Below are 21299 nucleotides of genomic sequence, written 5' to 3'. Positions count from 1 at the left end.
AGACTGCAATGACTGCATTGAAAATGATGGCTCGTCATTGGTATTTTTTCACGGCGGCGGCGTCACCTCTCACTCACACCAGACACCAGTCACCAGGGATGAAAAGCTAGCCGAAAGCTGAAAGCCGAGCAGATTTTCGCACTAAGCCAAAACCTAAAAGTATGCACGTTTAATTTTTTCCAAGCCAAAAGCTAGCCAGAAGTTTCATTTTTTTGGCTTTTTCAAAGGCTTTTTTGCAGAATTGAATTCTCCAAATTCAGAAGAAACAAAAAAAATGAAAAAAAAATTCATTCAATTATATTTTAATGCGATTTAATGAAATGAAAAGAAAATCTAGCAATAAATATTTTCCACTATCACTAATTATGAAAACAATGTACCTACGTGATATAATTTTTAATTCCCGGTTTTTTTTTGTAAATTGATGGTGTATCAGCTAAGAGTTGAAAGTCAACAGCTTAAAACCAAAAGTTTAAAGCTAAAAGCTTAATGAAGTAGGTATAGCTGAAAGCTGTTAAATTGAAAATATAAGGAAAGTTTGGCTAAAGCGAGCATTTAAAAAACGAGATAGCCGAAAGCTGAAGCCAAAAGTTTCAATTTTGAAATTTCAAGGTAAAAGCCATAAGCTGACATTTGATTTTAAGACTTTTCATCCCTGCCAGTCACCGTCTTGAATTGTTACATACGATAGGTGCCTATAATTAGGTATACATATGTGTCGCTTAGCAACAGCGGTGTTCTGTTGATAACAATTTTTACTCGAACTCGTGTATCAAATCAAAATAAGCGTGCAATATCGTATAGGTATACAGAAGCTACATTTTTGTATTTTCAGTTTTTTGTACGCGAAAATGGACGAAAATATAATTGCAATTTTGAAAAATTTCGGCTGGACTGAAGGATTTAAAGTTCCCGTAGCTAACGAAGAGAACAAAATACTGGAATCGAACGTTAGTAGAATTAGTTTCTTTATTTTCATACGGTATCGTCGCTGCAGAAAGTTGAGCCGCGGCGTGGACGAGTTACCGGCTAATATTTTCTACTTTAGCGTTTATTCGCCGTGTTTAGGCTGAGAAAATATACGAAAAACGAATGCGATTGAAATTCAGCTCGAAGCAATACGAAGACAGACTGAATTTAGTGACGTATTATTTGAATAATGCCGTCGAGGAGAGACGTCATTACCAGGTTGGCTACTCGGTTCGTAAGTTACTCGTATTTTTGAGCGTAGTTTTTTTTTACTCGTACGCGTTTTGTGATTAGGAGATACATTCTGCGTGCAAAGAACAACGTACCGTGGAAACGTCATTATGCAAAAGTATTACCGCTGAAAAACAAGTCGTGAGGGCTGAAAAAATCAAAATATTGAAAAAAAAGAAACAACTTTTCGAAGACCACGCTGGCTTGCAGGTACATACAAATATGTAGATGTACATACAAAAAAATTGCTCGTATTTGTATTTTTGAAAAACCCGTCTGCTAAAGCAGCCATTCGATCTATCCGTCTGCGTCTTGTAAATTCAACGCCTGACCGACGACCGTAGTCCGTAGGCATTTTTTAATTGGCTCTTTTACAGCTGCGATACGAAAAACTAAATGAAAAAGTTGAAGAAATGAAAAATTCCTTGGATTGGGGCAAGGAACTGGAAAGTACGTGGATCGAGTTTACGAATAGTGGAAACGAACGTATCGATTTGTTGGAAAAATGGCAACTTAAAAATATTTCCAAATTGGAAGTAAGTAGGAAAATAGATGAATAGGTAGGTACCTACCTAGGTACTTATGTAATTTGAGAAATCTTGCGCTTCGTTACGAGTACCTACTTATGCATTGTCTCGTCCAAAATGTGGCCTAAACTTGAATTAGCATTAATCGATTTTAAAGCAAGTGGAAACTGAACGACTGAAGTTGGTGACTGAAAAAGACGAATACGAAGTTATCCTGAGACAGAAATGTCAAAATATACTCGATGCCGAATGCTCGTTAAAAAAGTTGACCAATTTGCAACAAACACTACGAAAGGAAAGAATCCATTTGATAGCTCAATGGGAACGGCTCGTCCAAGTGATAACGTCGAGAGACAACGAGATTACTCGACTTTCAGAAGTAAGTTGAAGGTTTGTAATTTACTCGTATATTTCACATTCGTATGACTCCGCTTGCACTCTTCTTCGTTTTCTTCGATAAAAATAATGCTTTTCGTCGAAGGAAATGAATACCATGACGGAAATATCGATCAATTTGAAAAATAAAATTACGGAGAAGAAACACTTCCTCGACGAACAAATTCGTAATAATATTCGAATCAATATCGATATTCGACGCGAGGAAATCCAAGTAGCCCATCAGACGGTGCGCGAACAAAATTTAAACACGCAATTGGAACATCTCGAGTCGAAAGTGAGTTAGCTACATAGAATTGTATTCGCGTTAAGCATGACTTATGTATATAACTAAAAGAATGAAAGGAGCTATTGCAGAAGCTGTAGGTATACTAACGTGTGTAATTTTTGATGCTAGATCAATGACTGCAGAATTCGTCTGTTTTCGTTAAAAGTGGAAATATTGAAAAAAAGAACTCATATCGCTAATACCAGAGAAAAACTGGCTCGAAAAACAAACACCGTAAGCGAAATGAGCGCTAAAAATGACCAAGCCACGAAAACGCAACTTCAGACGAAAGCTCTGTATCACAGTGTCGAAGAAAGGACCAAAGAACTCGTTCGTGTTTTACAAGTAGGTACCTAAACCTACCTACTCCAACATCACCTTACTTAGAGTTATACCCGTCATCAATTTCACCAACTGTTTCGTTTTAGGATGAAAAAATCACATCGAATGAACTATTATTAAATTGCAAAAAATTTGATGCCCGACTACAAAATCAAAGGTTTTCATTAACAGACTGTGATCATAACCTCAAATCGTTTGATTACGAAATTAAAGAACTGAGACGTGCGAAAATCGGACTTGAAAACGACAATCAACGTTGCAAACAACAAATCGAAAGGCAAATGGATATTTTTCTTGATTTGGTAGGTAACTTGATAGTTGATAGGCTACTACATAGTATTCTTCAACGTTGAATAAAATATTCTAATAGTACACTGCATAGATATACTAACATGTAACTTAGACAGATCACTTTTTTGAGTTCAAAAAAAAAGTCAAAAAAAACGTCAAATTATGCGCTTTTAATCGCGATTTCTGAATAATTCGAGAAGGCAGAATTCAAAAATGACGTTTGTTTTGCAATCGGGCCCGTATTCGGCGAAATATTCGCAATTTCTCGCTGAAAGAAACAACTACGAAAAAAATGGACATCAGATTCGCACTCGGCTTGCTGAAATTAGTCTAAAACGACCCTTTGCTCGATTTTTTTGAAATTCAAAAAAATCCAAAAAATCCAAAGGGGTACGTTAATACATTTTTTTGAGAAAAAAAACTTTTTGTCGCCAATCAAGCTGAAAATCTGGTTCGAGGGGTTTTTTGGGACGGGGAATTCATTTCCGGTGTCAGATGGTCGCCACGACGCCTCCTTCCACTGGAAATCTGCCATTTTTGGACTCAAAATGAGATTGAAAAAAGTTGTGAAATTTTGCATTTTTAATCGCGATTTCTGACTAATTTGAGCACGCTAAATCCAAAAATGACGTTTGTTTTGCAATCGGGTCCGTATTCGGCGAAATATTCGCAATTTCTCGCTGAAAGAAACAACTACGAAAAAAATGGACATCAGATTCGCACTCGGCTTGCTGAAATCAGTCTAAAACGACCCTTTGCTCGATTTTTTTGAAATTCAAAAAAATCCAAAAAATCCAAAGGGGTACGTTCATACATTTTTTTGAGAAAAAAAACTTTTTGTCGCCAATCAAGCTGAAAATCTGGTTCGAGGGGTTTTTTGGGACGGGGAATTCATTTCCGGTGTCAGATGGTCGCCACGACGCCTCCTTCCACTGGAAATCTGCCATTTTTTGGACTCAAAATGACGAATGTTCTGTTTTTTATCACTGCGTTTCCTGTGTCAAGTCCTGTAATCATGATTTCGTGGTTTGTTTTCTCATTCCAGAAACATCGACTCTCTGAGCTTGCAAAACATATGCAGTACGTTAAAGGTGATAAAATTAATCAATTGGTGAATGAACAGAAGGAAGAGCTCGCAAATGTCACGGCATTTTTCAATTATCATATGAAAATCTTCGATCAAGTTATTAATGATCTCGAATGCTTTCAGGTGCGTGAAGTCTAGCTAGGTAATGCACAATCGCAATTTAAGTAGGTCTAGGTAGTAGGTATGTATACTTATGTACGAGTTGATAGCAAATACGATCTGTGATATTTCAGCGTGAGATAATGTCGTTGGAAAAAAGTATGGCCTGCAGCACGGAGCAAATAAAGGTTCTGCAAAGTGATAAGGAAAAATGTATTTTACAAATGGATGGAAGTAATATTATTGTTTTACGGTCTATATGCGCGTATAATGAGATATATTTTTTCGAAAGTTTTTTCCTCTATTTTTTGCGATGTACAGATGAAAAACGGTTGATTGCGATGATCGAGCTGAATCGACAAAAATTAGTTTCGGAAAACGTTAGTCGAACCAGGGTGGATTGCTTGGAAATTGCTTTGCTCAAAAATGGCGACAAAATGTTGGATTTGCGGAAACAAAAAATAGAAATCAATGTGGTGAGTGTGTGATTAGGTAAATGGTCATCCAGGAACGCGTCAGTTTTACACGAAGGTAAATCGAAACGTATGCGTACCTACCCTCGCAGGTTGTTCGAAAACACAATTTTGAAATTCAAGCAGCTTCAAATATTTTGAGAAATAGTAAGAAATTGACAAATCAAGAAATCTCTAGCATCAAACATCACATCGAACAAGTCAGAAGGCGTATTCATCAACAAATGAAAAGGTAGGTGTGCCTTATCCGCAGGTACCTTTGCTGAGATACCTAGATATACTTACACATTATTTACCTAGGTAACCGCTTTTTCAAAATTCCACTCGATTAGACTACATCTAGATATTTGCACTTGTACTAATTATATTATGCTATTAATATTGCGACGTCTCTTTTAAAAGGTACGAAATAATCGTCGACGGTATCAAAAAAGATGATAGCGGCGTTCCGTTGAACGTGACCAATTATAAAATTCAGGTAGGTACTTACCTTATAGACAATGTATAGGTAACTCTTAAGCGGATTGATTTTATGCGGAAAAATTAACGAGCACCGCCGCATGCTTTGATTGCATTCGAAAGATGACCAAAGAAAGATGCGCGCTTTTGGAAAAAGGTGACGAACTGGATGTGTTGGTTCGAAAAGCGGAAAAAGAAATTCAGGCTATGGAAAACACGTTGACGTTACTGAATGTTTCTAATAACGTTTACAAACGAAACTCTTCAAATGGCGATCACAATGGTCAGTGTCAGTATTGATTACTTATACCTAATTATGTATGTAGTTAATGGTACCTAAATTACTGATGAGTAAGGTATAGGTATCAGATACGATGATGCGGTAATTTCATTTTAGCAAACGATATAATCAAGTACAAAGATATGAAACAACAGAAAATTAGATTGTCAAAGACTCTTGAAAAAATTGAACAGATGGCAGAAAAAACGAGAAATGAAATTTCGGTGGGTATGGTACGCATATTATTAGATATACTCGTATTTTAAATTTCATTCGATCGACTGAAAAAATGTTTTTCGATTGTCGTGACAATGGGTCGGTAGGTAACTAGGTATATGCCTGCTTTCGTGCTAATTTTACCTACATAAGCTTACGGGTACTATAATATAATTTTTGTACAGCATTACCACTCCGTTTTATCGATCGAATTGTTATCAAAACTTGGCCAACTCAAGCATACCAAAGGGAAAAAAGAAACAGATTACGCGCAAATATGTCGCACAGTGAATGAACAGTCGTGTAAAATAAACAGAGTCAAAGATCGAATCAAAAAAGTTAAAAAAACGTTGAAAATAAATCACATCAATGCCCAAGTTTTAGAGGTAGGTCTAAGTGGTATGTTACTCCCTACCTATAGCTTCGTATGATCTATCTGTGTATATCTCTCGCTTTTCTGCCTTCCATATCCATACGCCTATGTGCTGTATAGGTATGTACCTACTTGATGTAGATTAGACCGAAATGTCTACAGGGTGGCCACGTGGCCAGAAATATCGGGTACCCCTAAGAAAGTTTTTCATTAAAAATATAGGTTGGCAACGTGAAATAGATGCATATGATTGGTGGAATGTTATCTCTCCAGTCCAACAACCAATCATGTGTTATCATTATTATCATTCACTGTGACCAACCGAAGTATTTAGTTAGAAAACTTTTTAGGGGTACCCGATATTTCTGGCCACCCTGTACGTCATAGGTACCTCTAAATAGGTAGGTATATTAAATTCGGACAATTTTTACTCCCTCACGGATGACAGTTTTTCATTTACTTTCAATTTGTCACGTACGAGTTGGTATACATGTATATTGTACTCGTATATACGAGTAATTTCTCTTTACAGCGAGAATTCTTTTCGAGAGAACTGCTCAAGTTGAACAAACGTGTTTTACAACGAATCACACAATTGACGAGTCAACATAACGAACTAGAAACATCGGTTCATCAGCATTTAATTACCAAAGGAATAAGTTTACCGTAGGTAAATTACAAACCGAATGTATGTGTATTGTAATTGTGTACCTGTTTGCAGATCCACAATACACTTTTCAATTTTCAAACGTCTTTTAGCCGATTAAATATGTAGGTGCGATACTCGATACTGCGATACCCGAGTAAAGTATAGGTATAGGTAGGTACCTAGTATGTGTACCTACTATCTACATACATATAATACCTAGCGAAGAACAATAAAGTGAACAGCAATTTTAATACTTAAGCTTTTAATGCGTTTCGTAATGAAATAATTTTTTTTGCGAATACGAATATACCAAGACTTAGGTACCTACGTATGTACCAAAAATGCATACCATGTCTGTCCATCAGATTATACCTACACTGCGTACCAGCCTACCGTACCGGGATGTCTCGAGATACCAAATAAACGTATTCTTTACGTATATACTTGTACCTAGGCATTGTTATTAAGTAGGTATCTACCTAATTACAGCAATTATGTATACTTAGTTTTTAAAACTGCATTACAGATTTTAGTTAAAGTTGATTAAAAATTTTATTTCATTCATTAATTGAATTCGACTCCGACTGGCGATTAGACGATAGGTAGGTAGGTACGTACATGTACATACATATCTGATAGGTATCCCCACGTATCTAAATTCTCTGTAGGCTGAGTAGATATTATAAACATCATACATGTAGATATAGGTAATTTGGATTCGCCTTATACATACATACAAGTACATAAACATAAACAAATAATAAACCGAGGTTAGACCTCGTAATACTCGATAAATCACTTACGACTTATTTGAAATAAAAACTTTGATATTATTGTCAAAATAATCAAACTTAACTTTATAGTAGGTAATAATTCACGGATTACGATTTTAAAGAGATCAATTTTGCGAGAGCCGAGAGCCAAATATTATTCGAGTTACAAATCTTGGTAATTCACATTTATATGTACGACTGTACGAGTACCTACCAGTAGGTGGTAGGTAACGGGCAGAAATATCAGTCGGTTGCTCCTACATACGTGAGTTTTTATAAATGGAAAACTGCGAGTAGGAAGATTACTCGTAAAACAATTTCATCCAAAGTCTTACGTTTGTCTCGTCTCACCTCGCCTTGCTTTGCCCGATGAAATCACGTAGAGAGTACGAGATACCTATTTCTGCGTACCGAGATGCAACCTACAAGTTTGGCTACGTATTTTTTTTTTTTTTTCAATGTCGGAAGGAAGATTTAGGAATACATATACACTCGTTAATTGAAAATTTTAGATATGATAAAAATATGGAAGAAGAGAACGACGACCAATTCGCGGTATGTTTGAGAACTGCAAGCACAACACAACATTCCTCGTGTCTCGTACACGTTCACGTAGCACACGTAGCACCGGTAGCACCATTCAACGACTAACTGTCCGAATTGTCGGAACCGGCAACATTCATCATTTTCTGCAATGTTCGCGTAACGTCGCCTGTGGAAAAGTCGACGAAGATAAATACATAGGTAGATACGTAAGAGAGCCAACCTCGTTGATAATGCTTACACGCATATCACAAATTATTTTACCTAAACCTATACCCCAGGCCTCGAGTGCCGGTTAGTAATAAAAGCGTGGAAAAACTCACCGATTAGTCGAGAAAATCCCGCCGGTTTATTTTTCCAAGCTACCAGAATGAAATAAACAGGTACACTGGTACCAATCATCAAACAACCATAACCTAAAAAGTGAAAAAGCGTCGATATCGATAAATCATCTCGCAGGCGATAAGCGATAAGAGAAAAGCGATAAGCGTACTGACCCGTCTCGACAGGACTAGCAATCATAGGAACAATAGTAATTAAAACACTAGCAACGATATAAACTATTGGAAAAACCAAATTGACTTTTATAGGACGAGGTAAATTCGGTTGCGTGTAACGTAATACTGGAAGACACAAAACTCCGACACCAATACTGAGCTGCGGACCAAACAAAGAAAATAGGTAGGTAGGTAGGTAAGTAGGCAGGTAACCTAATCTTAATCTTGAACGTCAGGCATTAGTCAATTGTAACAGCCCAACACTACAGCCTACAGCGACTGATTTCGACAAAAATAATTACAAAAATTTCACACTCACCCAAGTAGCGAATCCTACATAATTGATCAACGCGTATATATCCGCCACAATCAGGTACAGAAGCGATAGTATCGCCTGTAAAAGAAGAAGAATAAAAAAACACCAGTTCGCGTAGATTCGCCATTAATTTTATAGGTAGGTAGTGGGTACTCAGTAAGTAACGGATACGTCTTGGATATACATATGTATGTATGGTATAGCATATGTGTAGCTAAGCCTGTATAAGTGTATAGTGTATAGACAATAAATACTCGTACATATAGGCTACTGAAAAACTCACTATGCAAAGTACAGCTGGCATCGGCGTAATACGTTTCAGCTGAATCATTGTTAAAATTTCTGGCATTTGCCCTTCTCGTGCACCAGCGAAAAATAATCTGTAACGTTAATGACGTATATACCGACCGTAGCTGTAGATGATGTATTAATACCCGGATGGACATTGGAAACGTCTTTCAAAATACGAATAATACCTATTCTAATTCTTTGTATGTAATGTGTATTTTACCTCGAAGAAGTCAACAGAATGCCATTTACAGCTCCGAATGTAGAGAGGGCCACGAAAATGGGCATAATCCACGAAATACTACCGAGCACTTTATTTGAGAAGGTCTGTTGAACAACAATCCAATATTAGGGTAATATCGGATCCGCATCAAATCAGAAAGTTACAACGGTTAATATCAACCATATCAATTTTTTTTCTGTTCATTTCGCAATTTTTTTACTCATCCGCCTACAGTGACGAAGAATCGCCTCGAGGCTCGAATCGACGAAAAAATTGATAAACCGAATAACAGCTAATGTAGGCTGAGGCTGAGGCTAGTTAATTTGTCACCTTTGGGTAGGTAGGTAGGTACTTACAACTGCTACAGCTTCAGACTCCAACACTTCTTTGCCAGAAAGTACCGTGTAAAACGCCACATTCGTCATGAAGTAGACAAAAGTAACAACGGCGCATGAGATGGCGATAGCTTTAGGTAAATTCCTTTGGAAAAAAAAAAAAAAAAAGTTGAAACGATAAAAGTTTGTTGCGTAGCGTACTACCAACTTATTACCTATTTGCAGTTATAGCGGTTACGTAACTCAATCACACACTTACTTGATCGGATCTTGTAATTCTTCGATGATGAAGTTCAAATAATTCCTGCCAATCGAAAGTTTAAAGAAAGGAATTAGATAGGTATAGGTACAGTGGTGTGAAAATTATTAGACTAGCGCAATTTTTTGCTACTACATAAACAGATTTTTGGGGAAATACGTACTATTTAATGAAATAAACTGATTTTGAATTTTTTATATCATATCATTGACCACAAGGAACACTTTTTTTTGGTTTGGAAGCATTCATTTACTTTATAAAAAAATTTCTAGTTGTAAAATGAAATTTCACGAATTTGGAAAAAATCAGTTTTTCAGTAATGAATAATTATAAATTTCTAAATCTGGGAGTAATTAAACGTGGATTCCGATTAAATGGACTTCTATGGACATTAGCCGATGCAGATTGGCCATTGGTTTTCAAAATGGAGCTGTATTATCGAAATGCGCCATCATTCATACTGGAATTTGGAGTTTTAAAAAAGTCAAAAAAACACGTTTTTCTATTGCTGATTTCTCAATTTCAACCAAAATTCAATAAGTGGGACACCAAAATGACCGGAATTTAGTTGCAGATCTCCTCCCGTTGACAGAATTTTGCAATCTCATTTAGCTCTCGCGAAATTCGCGAAAGAATCTTGAAAAATGAGATTTAAAAAATGCACAAAAAATCACGTTTTTCAAGCTACTTCTGCTCGTGGAAGGATAACGCGAATACCAATCGTTTCGCTCTAACCGCCATTCGATTCCTCATAAAATTTACCTTCAGAATCAACTCCTGAAAAAAAATTTCAAAAAGCTATTGCGATAATTTGCGATGTATTAGTAATTTCTTTTTTCTGAAGATCGCCTTATATGCGATTTTTGCTGCATGAGCGATTTTGTGAAAAAAGAAATTACTAATACATCGCAAATTATCGCAATAGCTTTTTAAAAATTTTTTCGGGAGTTGATTCTGAAGGCAAATTTTATGAGGAATCGAATGGCGGTTAGAACGAAACGATTGGTATTCGCGTTTTCCTTCCATGAGCAGAAGTAGCTTAAAAAACGTGATTTTTTGTGCATTTTTTAAATCTCATTTTTCAAGATTCTTTCGCGAATTTCGCGAGAGCTAAATGAGATTGCAAAATTCTGTCAACGGGAGGAGATCTGCAACTAAATTCCGGTCATTTTGGTGTCCCACTTATTGAATTTTGGTTGAAATTGAGAAATCAGCAATAGAAAAACGTGTTTTTTTGACTTTTTTAAAACTCCAAATTCCAGTATGAATGATGGCGCATTTCGATAATACAGCTCCATTTTGAAAACCAATGGCCAATCTGCATCGGCTAATGTCCATAGAAGTCCATTTAATCGGAATCCACGTTTAATTACTCCCAGATTTAGAAATTTATAATTATTCATTACTGAAAAACTGATTTTTTCCAAATTCGTGAAATTTCATTTTACAACTAGAAATTTTTTTATAAAGTAAATGAATGCTTCCAAACCAAAAAAAAGTGTTCCTTGTGGTCAATGATATGATATAAAAAATTCAAAATCAGTTTATTTCATTAAATAGTACGTATTTCCCCAAAAATCTGTTTGTGTAGTAGCAAAAAATTGCGCTAGTCTAATAATTTTCACACCACTGTACCTATTGGTAAAATTACAAGTCCATTAAATGTTATAATTAGGGCAGCGCCTCTCTTACCATCCGTTATAAGCGAATAATCCGGAATAAAATGACAACGCTATCGCAGTTACATCCGAGGTTGTATTTTCAAATGAGAAATGCTCCACGTGTCCTGAAACAAAGTAGGTATAAGTAAATACTAAGTAGAAGTAAGTAGATATTCGGTATAGATTTAACCATTGTGTAGGTACAGCTATCTCAAGTACATACAAAGATACGAGTAGGTATACCGCAGTATACCAATACCACTATTAGTACATATCAGCTTCCATCTCGAGGTACGATAAATTTTTCATTATTATCTACCTAGTACCTACCGTAAAACATTTATCTACCTACTCGCAATTAATGAAGAGGTACCTTACCTTACCTATTGTTGGTACAGAAGCACCGACTTGTAAAACCATGAAATCGTAACGAGTCAACAGGCGAAAAAAAATGGAAGAATTTGTGTACCGTGTACCTAACTATGTAGACTACAGATCAGTTTGCCGCTCATAAAAGTCTATCTAGGTACTTTAAGCAATAAGGTATTTTCTCGAGCAAATACCGACAAATTTGTTGTATAATTGATTAGTAATTAATTACGTTTTGGTTCCTTCACCCACTTCCATGCTATCTACGTAAATATTGTAATTGGACTATGCGCTTGATATATATTTCACGAAGATACCACCACCACCACCACCACCACCAACCTACTATTTTTCAGCAACGATCACTCGATCGATTGAATAATCAAATCAGATCTGGTAAAAGTACCACGATGTTATTTGGGTATTGCACAAACAAAGTGTCGCCGAGTTTATATACTTTTTAGCATTGGCTCGATCTTGGCTCGCGTCAGATTCGTCCTCGCGCTCGAAAATTCAGGTATACCAACAACTCGTACATCTGCGAGTAGGTACCTACGTATATTTTAGCATAAACTTATGTAAGCTATTTCAAAAAAAAAACTCGAGATCTTCCAAGTTGAAAATGTACTTGTGAAAAAATTTATACTGGACAATGTTGGAATTCGATATCGATACGATCGGCAGTGCTAGTGCTTTTCACTCGATGAATTATTTGTATCGCGGCCGCGACCAATATGAGTACGATTTTATGCTTAGTGTTTTTCTGCTCGATACACGTTTACCATTCGTGTTTTTCCGTTTCGCTACTACCGGAGCAAAAATTGTCGACTATTCGCAAACTAGACGAGCTGTTGCTTTCGATGGGCGCGGCTCTACACGATAAAATTGACCTGATAAAAACCGCCGCCGTCGCTGGTCAGCGTCAACAACGTAACGAGTACATACCGTCAACGTCTTCGATTCCGCTGTTGATACGAGTTCGGACTAATCTACCCGCCAATCGAATCGTAATACGAAAACGTTACCCCATCGCCATTCGCATTCCCATCGTCGCGGATGGGAGCAAAAAATCGCAGTCGCCTGAACCGCGACCGCAACCGCAACTGGAACCAGAAATCGTTCGGCGTCCATCAAAAACAACCCCTGCACCTGGCCAGTCTGTTTATGCTCGAGTAGTGTCCAAAAGCAACAGCGGCGCCGCAATCGTGAAATATAACGATCATTTCGAAGTAGTGAGAACTCCGGCGTCATCGTCACTGTCACTCTCTTCGGTGCAAGCAGACGCCGACGCCGACCGCGATCGCAAACCTACTCATTCGCAATCGAAAAAATCCGAAGCTGAAAATATAGGCCTACTCGATGTCGATGATAGAAAGGCCGGCGACGCGAACGTTGACGCTAAAACAAAAGGTGCGCGAAACCCGCAGCCGCAGCCAGCCAAATTTCCAAACCAACTCGGTCATTCCATACCTTCAGCTCCAGGCAACCATCAACTTGTCATCGGCCAGACCAGCGAGAAAAATACCCGGCATCGGCAGACTTTTAGCGGTAAATCCAACAAGAAAGGCGAGATGAAAACCGACGTGATCATCGAACCTTCCATCGAAGTAACTTCGTATACCGAAACCGTACTGTTTCGGCAATGAATATAGAAAGTTGCAATTGCATGGATCGCCGGATCGGATCAAGGATGAGGATGAATGATTGATGATACGAGTACAAGTACTAGGCCCGTTGTACGCGCCTAATTTTATTTAGGTAGGTACCTTCAGTACTTACCTTTGAATAATTCGACGACTCCGGCGATAATAATGATGAATAATGCGAATAATTTGGCGAATGTGAATACATCTTGCACCATTGTAGTCCATTTCACGTTCCAGCAATTGACAAACGTTAAGAACACTGAAAATTAGAAAAATCTATCAGGTATCCGATAAGTAACGCCAACGCGATTATGAGAGATCGAAACTGATGTACATTTGGTTGGAAATGGAAAATACCTCTAGAAATACCTTTAGGTAGATACAAAATGAATGTTTACAAATTCTACATACTCATATCTGTAGGTAGGTACTAGGTAAATTGGCTAGAATTGTGGTGTTTTTTTTTTTTTTTTTTTTTGCAAAAATAAATTTGAATAAAATTTTACAAAATACCTATCAAATGATTAATTGTAGATACCGAGTATCCTACCTACTAATCTGCGTAAAACTAGATACCTACTCGATAGTCGATGTAAACATCAAGTAGACACCTATACCTATAATGACCTATCTGTTGTGAATGTGAAAGAAAATTTCCCAAAGATAGAGTAAGACCGATCACTTTATTGGTCTGACTAAAATATTCGTAAAATGCATACTTAGTTTTTTCATCATATCAAATCCGGCCAAATGGCAAATATAATGTATCTACATTGCCTAATTTCGCGAGTACGAGTAGCCATTTCGACCTATGTAGAATGTAGATGTACCTATAGTTGTTTCAAAAGCCGAGAATTACGCGAATACCTAATTACCTATAGTACACGAGTATCAAAATTCCTGTTCGATAAGACACAAAGTACCTATTTTGGTGCGTATTACGTATTTCAACTTGGAAAAAATACCAACTTACTAATACAAACAGCAGCCAACAATCTCGAAAGGTAATCCGGTGGTTCGCAGTCTTCGAAAAAAGGCTTTAATGCGTATACGCTGAACGTTAAGGCGACAATGGCTTGCGAACATGGTCTCACAATCATGCATTCTACCCACAATCTGACGAAAGCTAAAAATTCGCCGAATGTTTCCTTGATATAAGCATAATCAGCGCCAGTTTTCGATATCATGCAGCCCAACTCGGCGTAACAGTACGCTCCAACCTATAAAAACAATCATAGATTAACCAATGCCCAATGGCTAATTAAGAAGGAATCTCTAAATACGTATTTGGTACAATGTGAATGTGAATGTGAATGTGAATGTCAGATTATGTTGGCAACGTGAACGGTTGTGAAATAGATGCGTATCGAAACATTAATTTACAGAAAACTTTTTTTGGAGTAGGTATGTACTATACTAGGTCTAGGTAGTAGGTACTCGATATTTCTGCGCAACGTATCCTGTACCTAATAAGATAGGTTTAGGTTCAGGTAGAGGTACCTCTACGTATGGTGTTGGTGTTACTACTAAGTATGTAGGTACTAACCATTGAGAAAACGCCCGAACTCAGCCACACGATTAACGACATATTCGATGATCCGGTATACTTCAAGACTCCAGTAGGTGAAACAAAAATTCCAGAACCGATTATACTTCCCACGATTACGGTGACTCCATTCAATAAGGTCATTTTCGCCTCCAAGCGTAAATTATCGCGGTTGTTTGCCAGTTTTGCTCCATCGTCCACCAAAGGTACATCTTTCAACGAGTGTTCATCCGATGATGCAACGCTATCACGATTCGCCATTGTCAGTTATATCTGCAGCAAACATTTTATTCAATTCCAAATCGAATAGATAAGTTGAAAAGTACCTACAATAGTAAAATTCAAGAACAATAGGCAATATACCGTATGTGTAAACTCGTAGCTAATATAAGAAATAGGGAGAAAAAAAAGACGAAGAATAGAATTGCATCAAAAAAGTGGTCCGAAACCCTACAGCAGCCATGTCAAGAGGTTGATACTCGTACATGTACAGGGTGCCCAGAAATATCGAGTAGGTACCCCTAAGAAAGTTTTTCATTGAAAATATAGGTTGGCATTGGCAACGTGAAATAGATGCATAGGTACTCGTATGATTGGTGGAATGTTATCTCTCCGGTCCGACAACCAATCATACGTGTTATCATTATTACTCGTATCGTTCACTGTGACCAACCCAAGTATTTAGCAGAAAACTTTTTTAGGGGTACTCGATATTTCTGGGCACCCTGTATATATAGGTAGGTAGGTGCAGGGTGGACAGAAATATCGTGAACCCCAGAGAAAGTTTTTCATTAAAAATATAGGTTGGCAACGTGAAATAGATGCCTATGGTTGGTGGAAAGTTATCATCTCAGTCCAGCAACCAATCATCATCAATCACAGTGACCAACCGAAATATTTAGCAGAAAACTTTTTTAGGGGTTCGCGATATTTCTGTCCACCCTGTAAGGTGGGTAGGTACAGGGTGCCCAGAAATATCGAGTACCCCTAAAAAAGTTTTCTACTAAAATACTTTGGTTGGTCACAGTGATTGATGATGATTGGTTGCTGGACTGAGATGATAACTTTCCACCAACCATAGGCATCTATTTCACGTTGCTAAGCTATATTTTCAATGAAAAACTTTTTTTTGGGGTACTCGATATTTCTGGCCACCCTATAGGTAGGTAAGTAGGTAGGTAGGTAGGTACCTTATATATTTGTGTAGATAAGTTATAAAAAATTGCGGCATAGAAAAATGACACAAAAAAATTACAAATCCACAATCCCTGCGATGATTTCGTGAGACAGTACCCCTTCGAAAATTATCCTCTTGAATCCGAAATTCTTTCAAAGTAGTGAAAATTCGAATTATTGATAGATAATTATATAAAGTATTCAGAGTCCACCAAAAAAATCGACGTTCCACGTGAAACCACATTGAGCTTCGTGGAGGTTCGGTGTTTGACTGAGAAATTTACATTTTAAATAATCTCACTTTATTGTCAATAAAAACGAATTCGTTTAAAAAGAACTGCGAAAAAAATTGTCCATCGAGTAGTGATGAGTAGATATACTCAAAAAAGTAAAGATCACTGTCAGGTGTCAACATATGTGTATCTATATCTACGCATCTCATAAGAAAAAAAAAACCCAATCCGCCCTAATACTTAAGTACGCACAATGCACATACTCAACACCAAAAACCAAAATACATACGTAAAACTTGACGAAAAAAAATTGGCAAAAAAAAAATATTGCCGAATACTGATTCAAAATACCCAAGTACTTAGTTTCCTACCAAAATTATATTATGTATTTTTTGAAACTAGCATTATTTCAATTTGCAAAACAGTACTTTCACCTTCATCGCAGTTTCCCGCATAAAAAACACTTGTCCAAAATACGCACGCGGTATTTTTTCATCTCAGTCTGCGATGAGATACGAACGAATATTTTATTCTTTCGTTTGCTCCTGTTACTCTTTTCCGCTCAGAAATATTAGCCATCTCGACACAAATACCTTTTTTAATAAGTAAAGTAAAGTAAATCTTTATTATTCGCTCAAATTCTTTGGTTCGGCTTCAAAAAAATACTCATCTAAATACGTACTAGGTATGTGTAGGTGTAGGTGCTGATTGAAATCACAAACTTACGTTTTGTTTCTCTTTATCGTCGAATTATCGCCTTCATTTGTTATAAAAGCGTGAAAAATTAGCTTACACGAAATTTACTCGTAATTTAAGCGCACGTTTCGAAGCGAACAACGTATTCATCCGGAGAAGAATTTTGACTCGACGATTCAAAATTTTCAAACCTTACAAACAAGCGCGGCAGATGAATGGGGAGGAGAAAACGTCCGTATTGATTTTTGTACTTGCACAAACCCACCAAAATACGAGTAAAAGGTTATTGCGAGATGATTTCGTATCGTCGTCATTTCACAAGGAAGCGAAGATATTCGCTTTTTTTTCCCCATTTATCGAATACCTACTGACAAAATGGTTAATTGCTTCGCAAATATTTTCCTTCGCATTTTTCGACCTCATTTCTCACGACATCGACATGGAATTTAAATTGAAGCTGAAGCTTTAGTTAGCCGACCGATCAGATACCGCGCGTGGTAGTTTTCATTTTTCTTTTCTTTCAAATTACGAGTATAACCTACCCGAGACGAATGCGAATTGCGAAAAAATGCCATCAATTGTCGGCTGCATTTACGAGTAGATAGTAGGTACGTGTGTTTTGAATTAGATGTATAAAAAACAAAATGAGCCAAGAGCCGCGATACTGGTTTCAATAAATTATATGTGAATACCTAATAATTGCCTACGTACTTATGTACAGGTTAGAATGAAAAACGAAACCTACCAACTGGGATAGCCCCGATTAATAATTTTCTCAACAATGATAACTTCATCTTCGTGGCCTGAAGGTAAGTATACCGAATTTGATATAAGAAACAATATAAGACGTAAGTAAGTAGGTACCTGTTAAAATCAAGATATCCATCTTTTGTAGGGTTTGTTCAAGTACGACGCACGTATACCTACTCGTATAGGCTACACGTCACATACAATTTCCATTTCCACCACACCGTCGCAACAAAATTATGGGGCCACGATTTTTTTTTTTTTTTTTTTTCTAATATGTGTATTTTATGAATATAGGTACAACCTAAGTAAGGAGTATCTCCAACTGAAACAGCATTTGGAAAAACGATAATTTCGTAGGCACAATAATATCACAATAATTCAGAATGAACACGCTCCAAAGTTTCATTACATTTTACCACTATACTCGAAATGAAATTAGAAAAAAACTTGTTGGGAGCGATAATATTCCATAATAAAACCTTCGATAACACCGGAGACGATAACAAAGTGAGTAAGATACTGTATCGTAGTAGATGGCTATACCTATTATTCTTCATAGAGGGCTCAAACATACGCTTAGTTCATTATATAATAGACTAGGTACCTACGTGTAGGTAGGTAATTATAACATGGGTAATTACTGTATTCCGAAAGTATCGTTAGATCTGATACACTTCAAAGAAAAATTTAATAGGTACCTATATGTGCTCCAGATTAACAAATACCTAATACATCGCATGTTGGGGTTTGAAATGACTTTCAGTGGCGTGGTCAATACTGAAATACCGAAGGGATACCTATTTATTGCCAAGTCGAGTAATCAAAATGTAGGTATACCTACTTAAACTTTGATACACATTATATTTGATTGGATACAATCGATACACAAGAGACTTTCGGTTTCGTTGTACTTATTTGTAAGAAATGTGATTTTCTAAAGCGATATCACGAGAGTAGAAAAACGATCGAACAGTGGAATTTTTAGAGAATTTCATTAGATACCAGTGTCCAGTACCAACCATAATCTTTGATCACGACCCTTTTTTCATCAGAATAATAATCACGCGGTATTGCGGTAATTTCAGCAAAAAATAAAATTGCCTTTAAAAGCGATAATTTTCCACCCAGTTAATGTTGTTTTTCAAAAACCAGCCCAGAAACTTGGCATTTTGCAAATTTACCAACGAGATACGATTGCTCACATACTTAGTTAACGTTGTTTATCAACAACTGTCCTGAACATAGTGCATTTTGAAAAACGATTCTTCGTCTAACTCTCCTCGTTTTTCAAAATGGACGATGTTTTTTTCAATCTTACGCGCTTTTATGCTTCGCAAATGCGCTATGAAATCGAATAATATCAATGGTACGAGTAGAATACTAAAAACCATTCTAAAAACTACCGCGAGGCCTGCTCAATTAAAAGTATTACAAATCAAATGACCTTTTTTTTTTGACATTTCTGTGCGAGTGTTGCAAACTGCAAAACTAGGATAGTGTTGCATACTGGGGAGCAGTTACGCTATATGCATTTGACCCCAAAATATGCTGATGTATGTGTTAAAATAAAAAATTTTGCTATTTGTCCTAAAAATTCATGGATGGCAAGAGAAACATATATATATCTATGCGGTATAGCCAAAGCAGATATGCAGTTACCTATGTAAAAATCCTAGCCCTAGTAATTATAGGTATCACTTAAAGGCGCTTAGAAGGGTGGGAGGGGGGGGTATTCAATATTATAGGATACTCAACAATACGCGAGAAAATTGATTTGATCAGCACCATGTAAGAAATGTTTACACAAGATATCATATCTTATAACTAAGGATAAGGAGGTAAATGTCAAACTTTGCATTAAAAAATTGAAAACAAAATAAGATCGCTGACGCCGAGTACAAAAGGAATTTGAAATACTTCGTCGCTTTTTCATTACCTATACCAGCTCTGGTATGATACTTGATGAAATTATTGGAGACCTGGAAAATTATTTTGGGAAATGCAAGGTCTTGGGGAAATGGTAATTCAATTTGACAATTTCAATTTCGCATTGCAGCTTGCAGCCCACAACTCATTAATCATTATTATTTCAAACACCTTCGTCATACATTTTTTTATGGAGAGGACAAAATATTTGAATTTTCATTACCGCAACATGGCCCACGTTGGCCACGTTCAGGTGAAGTGAAACAGTGTATTTTTGGTCAACTAACACGACACTCAAACTCACCTATAATTACAATATTATTTTTAACATGAATTAAGTTAAGAATTTCAACCTGTTCCATTCGTCATATCAGGCACTGACAGTGTCTCACAGTAAGCAATCATACGGGTCTTCTCATCAAGCAATGTCTTTTCTAATTTCATTTGCGAACGCCTGTTCAGGTTCAGGATTACTGGTAAATCAGCATCAGCTGCGTAATCAATACAAAAACATTTTAATTTCACCATTTAGCAACAAATTGCATTATGCATAATATTCTATAGTAAGTATTCGACAATAGGACAATAGAAAATAGAAATACAAAACTATAAATTCCTTACCCAATGTTTTTTCATATAATTTACTCCAAGCAGATTTCATCCAACGTCTGCAACTCATCTTGATACAGAATCTTCACAAAACTTTGGAAATTGGAACTGAAAAATGAAAATAATAAAATATACATACCGCTGTGCCTAACAATGTGACAAGTGAGTAGTGACAACCATCCATATCCACACCATTTTATAGGTGTTTCCGTTCGGTGAAAAATAGACTTTTTCAAATTCCTCTGTTATCAATTTTTGTTTGTTTACGTTGTTGTTAAAACATAATCTGTAACTTCGCAATCTTCGCAATTTGAGCAATTTCGAATAAAGTTTTCGGCATTTTTATTTTGTGTTACTAGTATTAACCCTATTGAGTTGATTTCTTCGGATTTAAAGCTATGAGCGTTCCATTTTTTCCAACACTAGAGCCAAAAGTAGTCGAGACATTATGGTATTGTCCAGATAAGAACAAAAATGACGTTCTAGATGTAGATCAAATTGAAGTCGAACATCAGAATTGGATTAACAGCATAAATCAACGTTGCATGGACGAGATCCCACTAGGAACTCCAATTGAAGCCCCGACACCCGAAGATGATGATGATGACGACGACGACGACGACGATGATGAGGAAGAAGAAACTGATGAAAGCCACGATAATGATACCGAAGAAATGGTGTTCAATAATGGAACCATGAATGGAGAAATTATACAAGTAACTCAACAAAATTCTGATTCTATACAAAATCGTATTAATCGTTCCTCCAGATGAAATCTTATTGAAGTATTTCT

The 21299-nt window shown here is 36.7% G+C and overlaps 2 protein-coding genes and 1 long non-coding RNA gene across 6 annotated transcripts; 2 read left to right on the top strand and 1 right to left on the bottom strand.

Moving 5' to 3' along the window:
* The first annotated feature begins 109 nt into the window (after positions 1–109).
* On the top strand, positions 110–7198 carry LOC135847580 (coiled-coil domain-containing protein 39-like). The gene is made up of 17 exons (XM_065367170.1): positions 110–950; positions 1069–1188; positions 1264–1410; positions 1578–1736; positions 1885–2106; positions 2209–2400; positions 2521–2736; positions 2820–3035; positions 4070–4234; positions 4345–4444; positions 4532–4686; positions 4776–4915; positions 5086–5161; positions 5266–5425; positions 5540–5646; positions 5824–6024; positions 6544–7198. Exons 1-17 carry the CDS (start codon positions 852–854, stop codon positions 6679–6681), a joined length of 2613 nt encoding a protein of 870 aa, XP_065223242.1. The 5' UTR covers positions 110–851; the 3' UTR covers positions 6682–7198.
* LOC135847589 (Y+L amino acid transporter 2) lies at positions 6906–20384 on the bottom strand. 4 transcript variants are annotated; one of them, XM_065367189.1, is made up of 13 exons: positions 20251–20384; positions 15117–15389; positions 14544–14790; positions 13704–13829; positions 11587–11680; positions 9895–9939; positions 9657–9780; positions 9301–9404; positions 9073–9169; positions 8793–8867; positions 8474–8633; positions 8300–8392; positions 6906–8145 (listed from the first exon to the last, which is right to left on the bottom strand). In XM_065367189.1, exons 2-13 carry the CDS (start codon positions 15375–15377, stop codon positions 8081–8083), a joined length of 1491 nt encoding a protein of 496 aa, XP_065223261.1. In that variant the 5' UTR covers positions 15378–15389; positions 20251–20384; the 3' UTR covers positions 6906–8080. The 4 variants fall into 4 exon arrangements, with proteins under 4 accessions (XP_065223261.1, XP_065223262.1, XP_065223260.1 ...); XM_065367190.1 differs by lacking the exon at positions 20251–20384 and adding an exon at positions 18086–18623; XM_065367188.1 differs by lacking the exon at positions 20251–20384 and adding an exon at positions 17252–17408.
* LOC135847603 (uncharacterized) lies at positions 20320–21009 on the top strand. The gene is made up of 2 exons (XR_010559202.1): positions 20320–20460; positions 20552–21009. It is a non-coding gene; the product is annotated as an uncharacterized LOC135847603 (long non-coding RNA).
* Positions 21010–21299: the final 290 nt, after the last annotated feature.

This window comes from Planococcus citri, chromosome 5 (assembly GCF_950023065.1).
Source record: "Planococcus citri chromosome 5, ihPlaCitr1.1, whole genome shotgun sequence".
NCBI lineage: Eukaryota > Metazoa > Arthropoda > Insecta > Hemiptera > Pseudococcidae > Planococcus > Planococcus citri.
This window is presented reverse-complemented; position numbering and strand designations above follow the sequence as displayed.

What these genes read in the sequence shown, in the direction of transcription:
- LOC135847589 (XM_065367189.1), bottom strand. Translation starts at nt 15,377, where the DNA reads ATGGCGAATCGTGATAGCGTTGCATCATCGGATGAACACTCGTTGAAA. An exon ending in AGTCGTCGAATTATTCAAAG is followed by an intron (nt 11,681 to 13,703) that starts GTAAGTACTGAA and finishes ACTTTGTTTCAG; the next exon opens with GACACGTGGAGCATTTCTCA. An exon ending in GGGATTTTCTCGACTAATCG is followed by an intron (nt 8,146 to 8,299) that starts GTGAGTTTTTCC and finishes ACTTTTCCACAG; the next exon opens with GCGACGTTACGCGAACATTG.
- LOC135847580 (XM_065367170.1), top strand. Translation starts at nt 852, where the DNA reads ATGGACGAAAATATAATTGCAATTTTGAAAAATTTCGGCTGGACTGAA. An exon ending in ATGATCTCGAATGCTTTCAG is followed by an intron (nt 4,235 to 4,344) that starts GTGCGTGAAGTC and finishes GTGATATTTCAG; the next exon opens with CGTGAGATAATGTCGTTGGA. An exon ending in TGACCAATTATAAAATTCAG is followed by an intron (nt 5,162 to 5,265) that starts GTAGGTACTTAC and finishes TGCATTCGAAAG; the next exon opens with ATGACCAAAGAAAGATGCGC.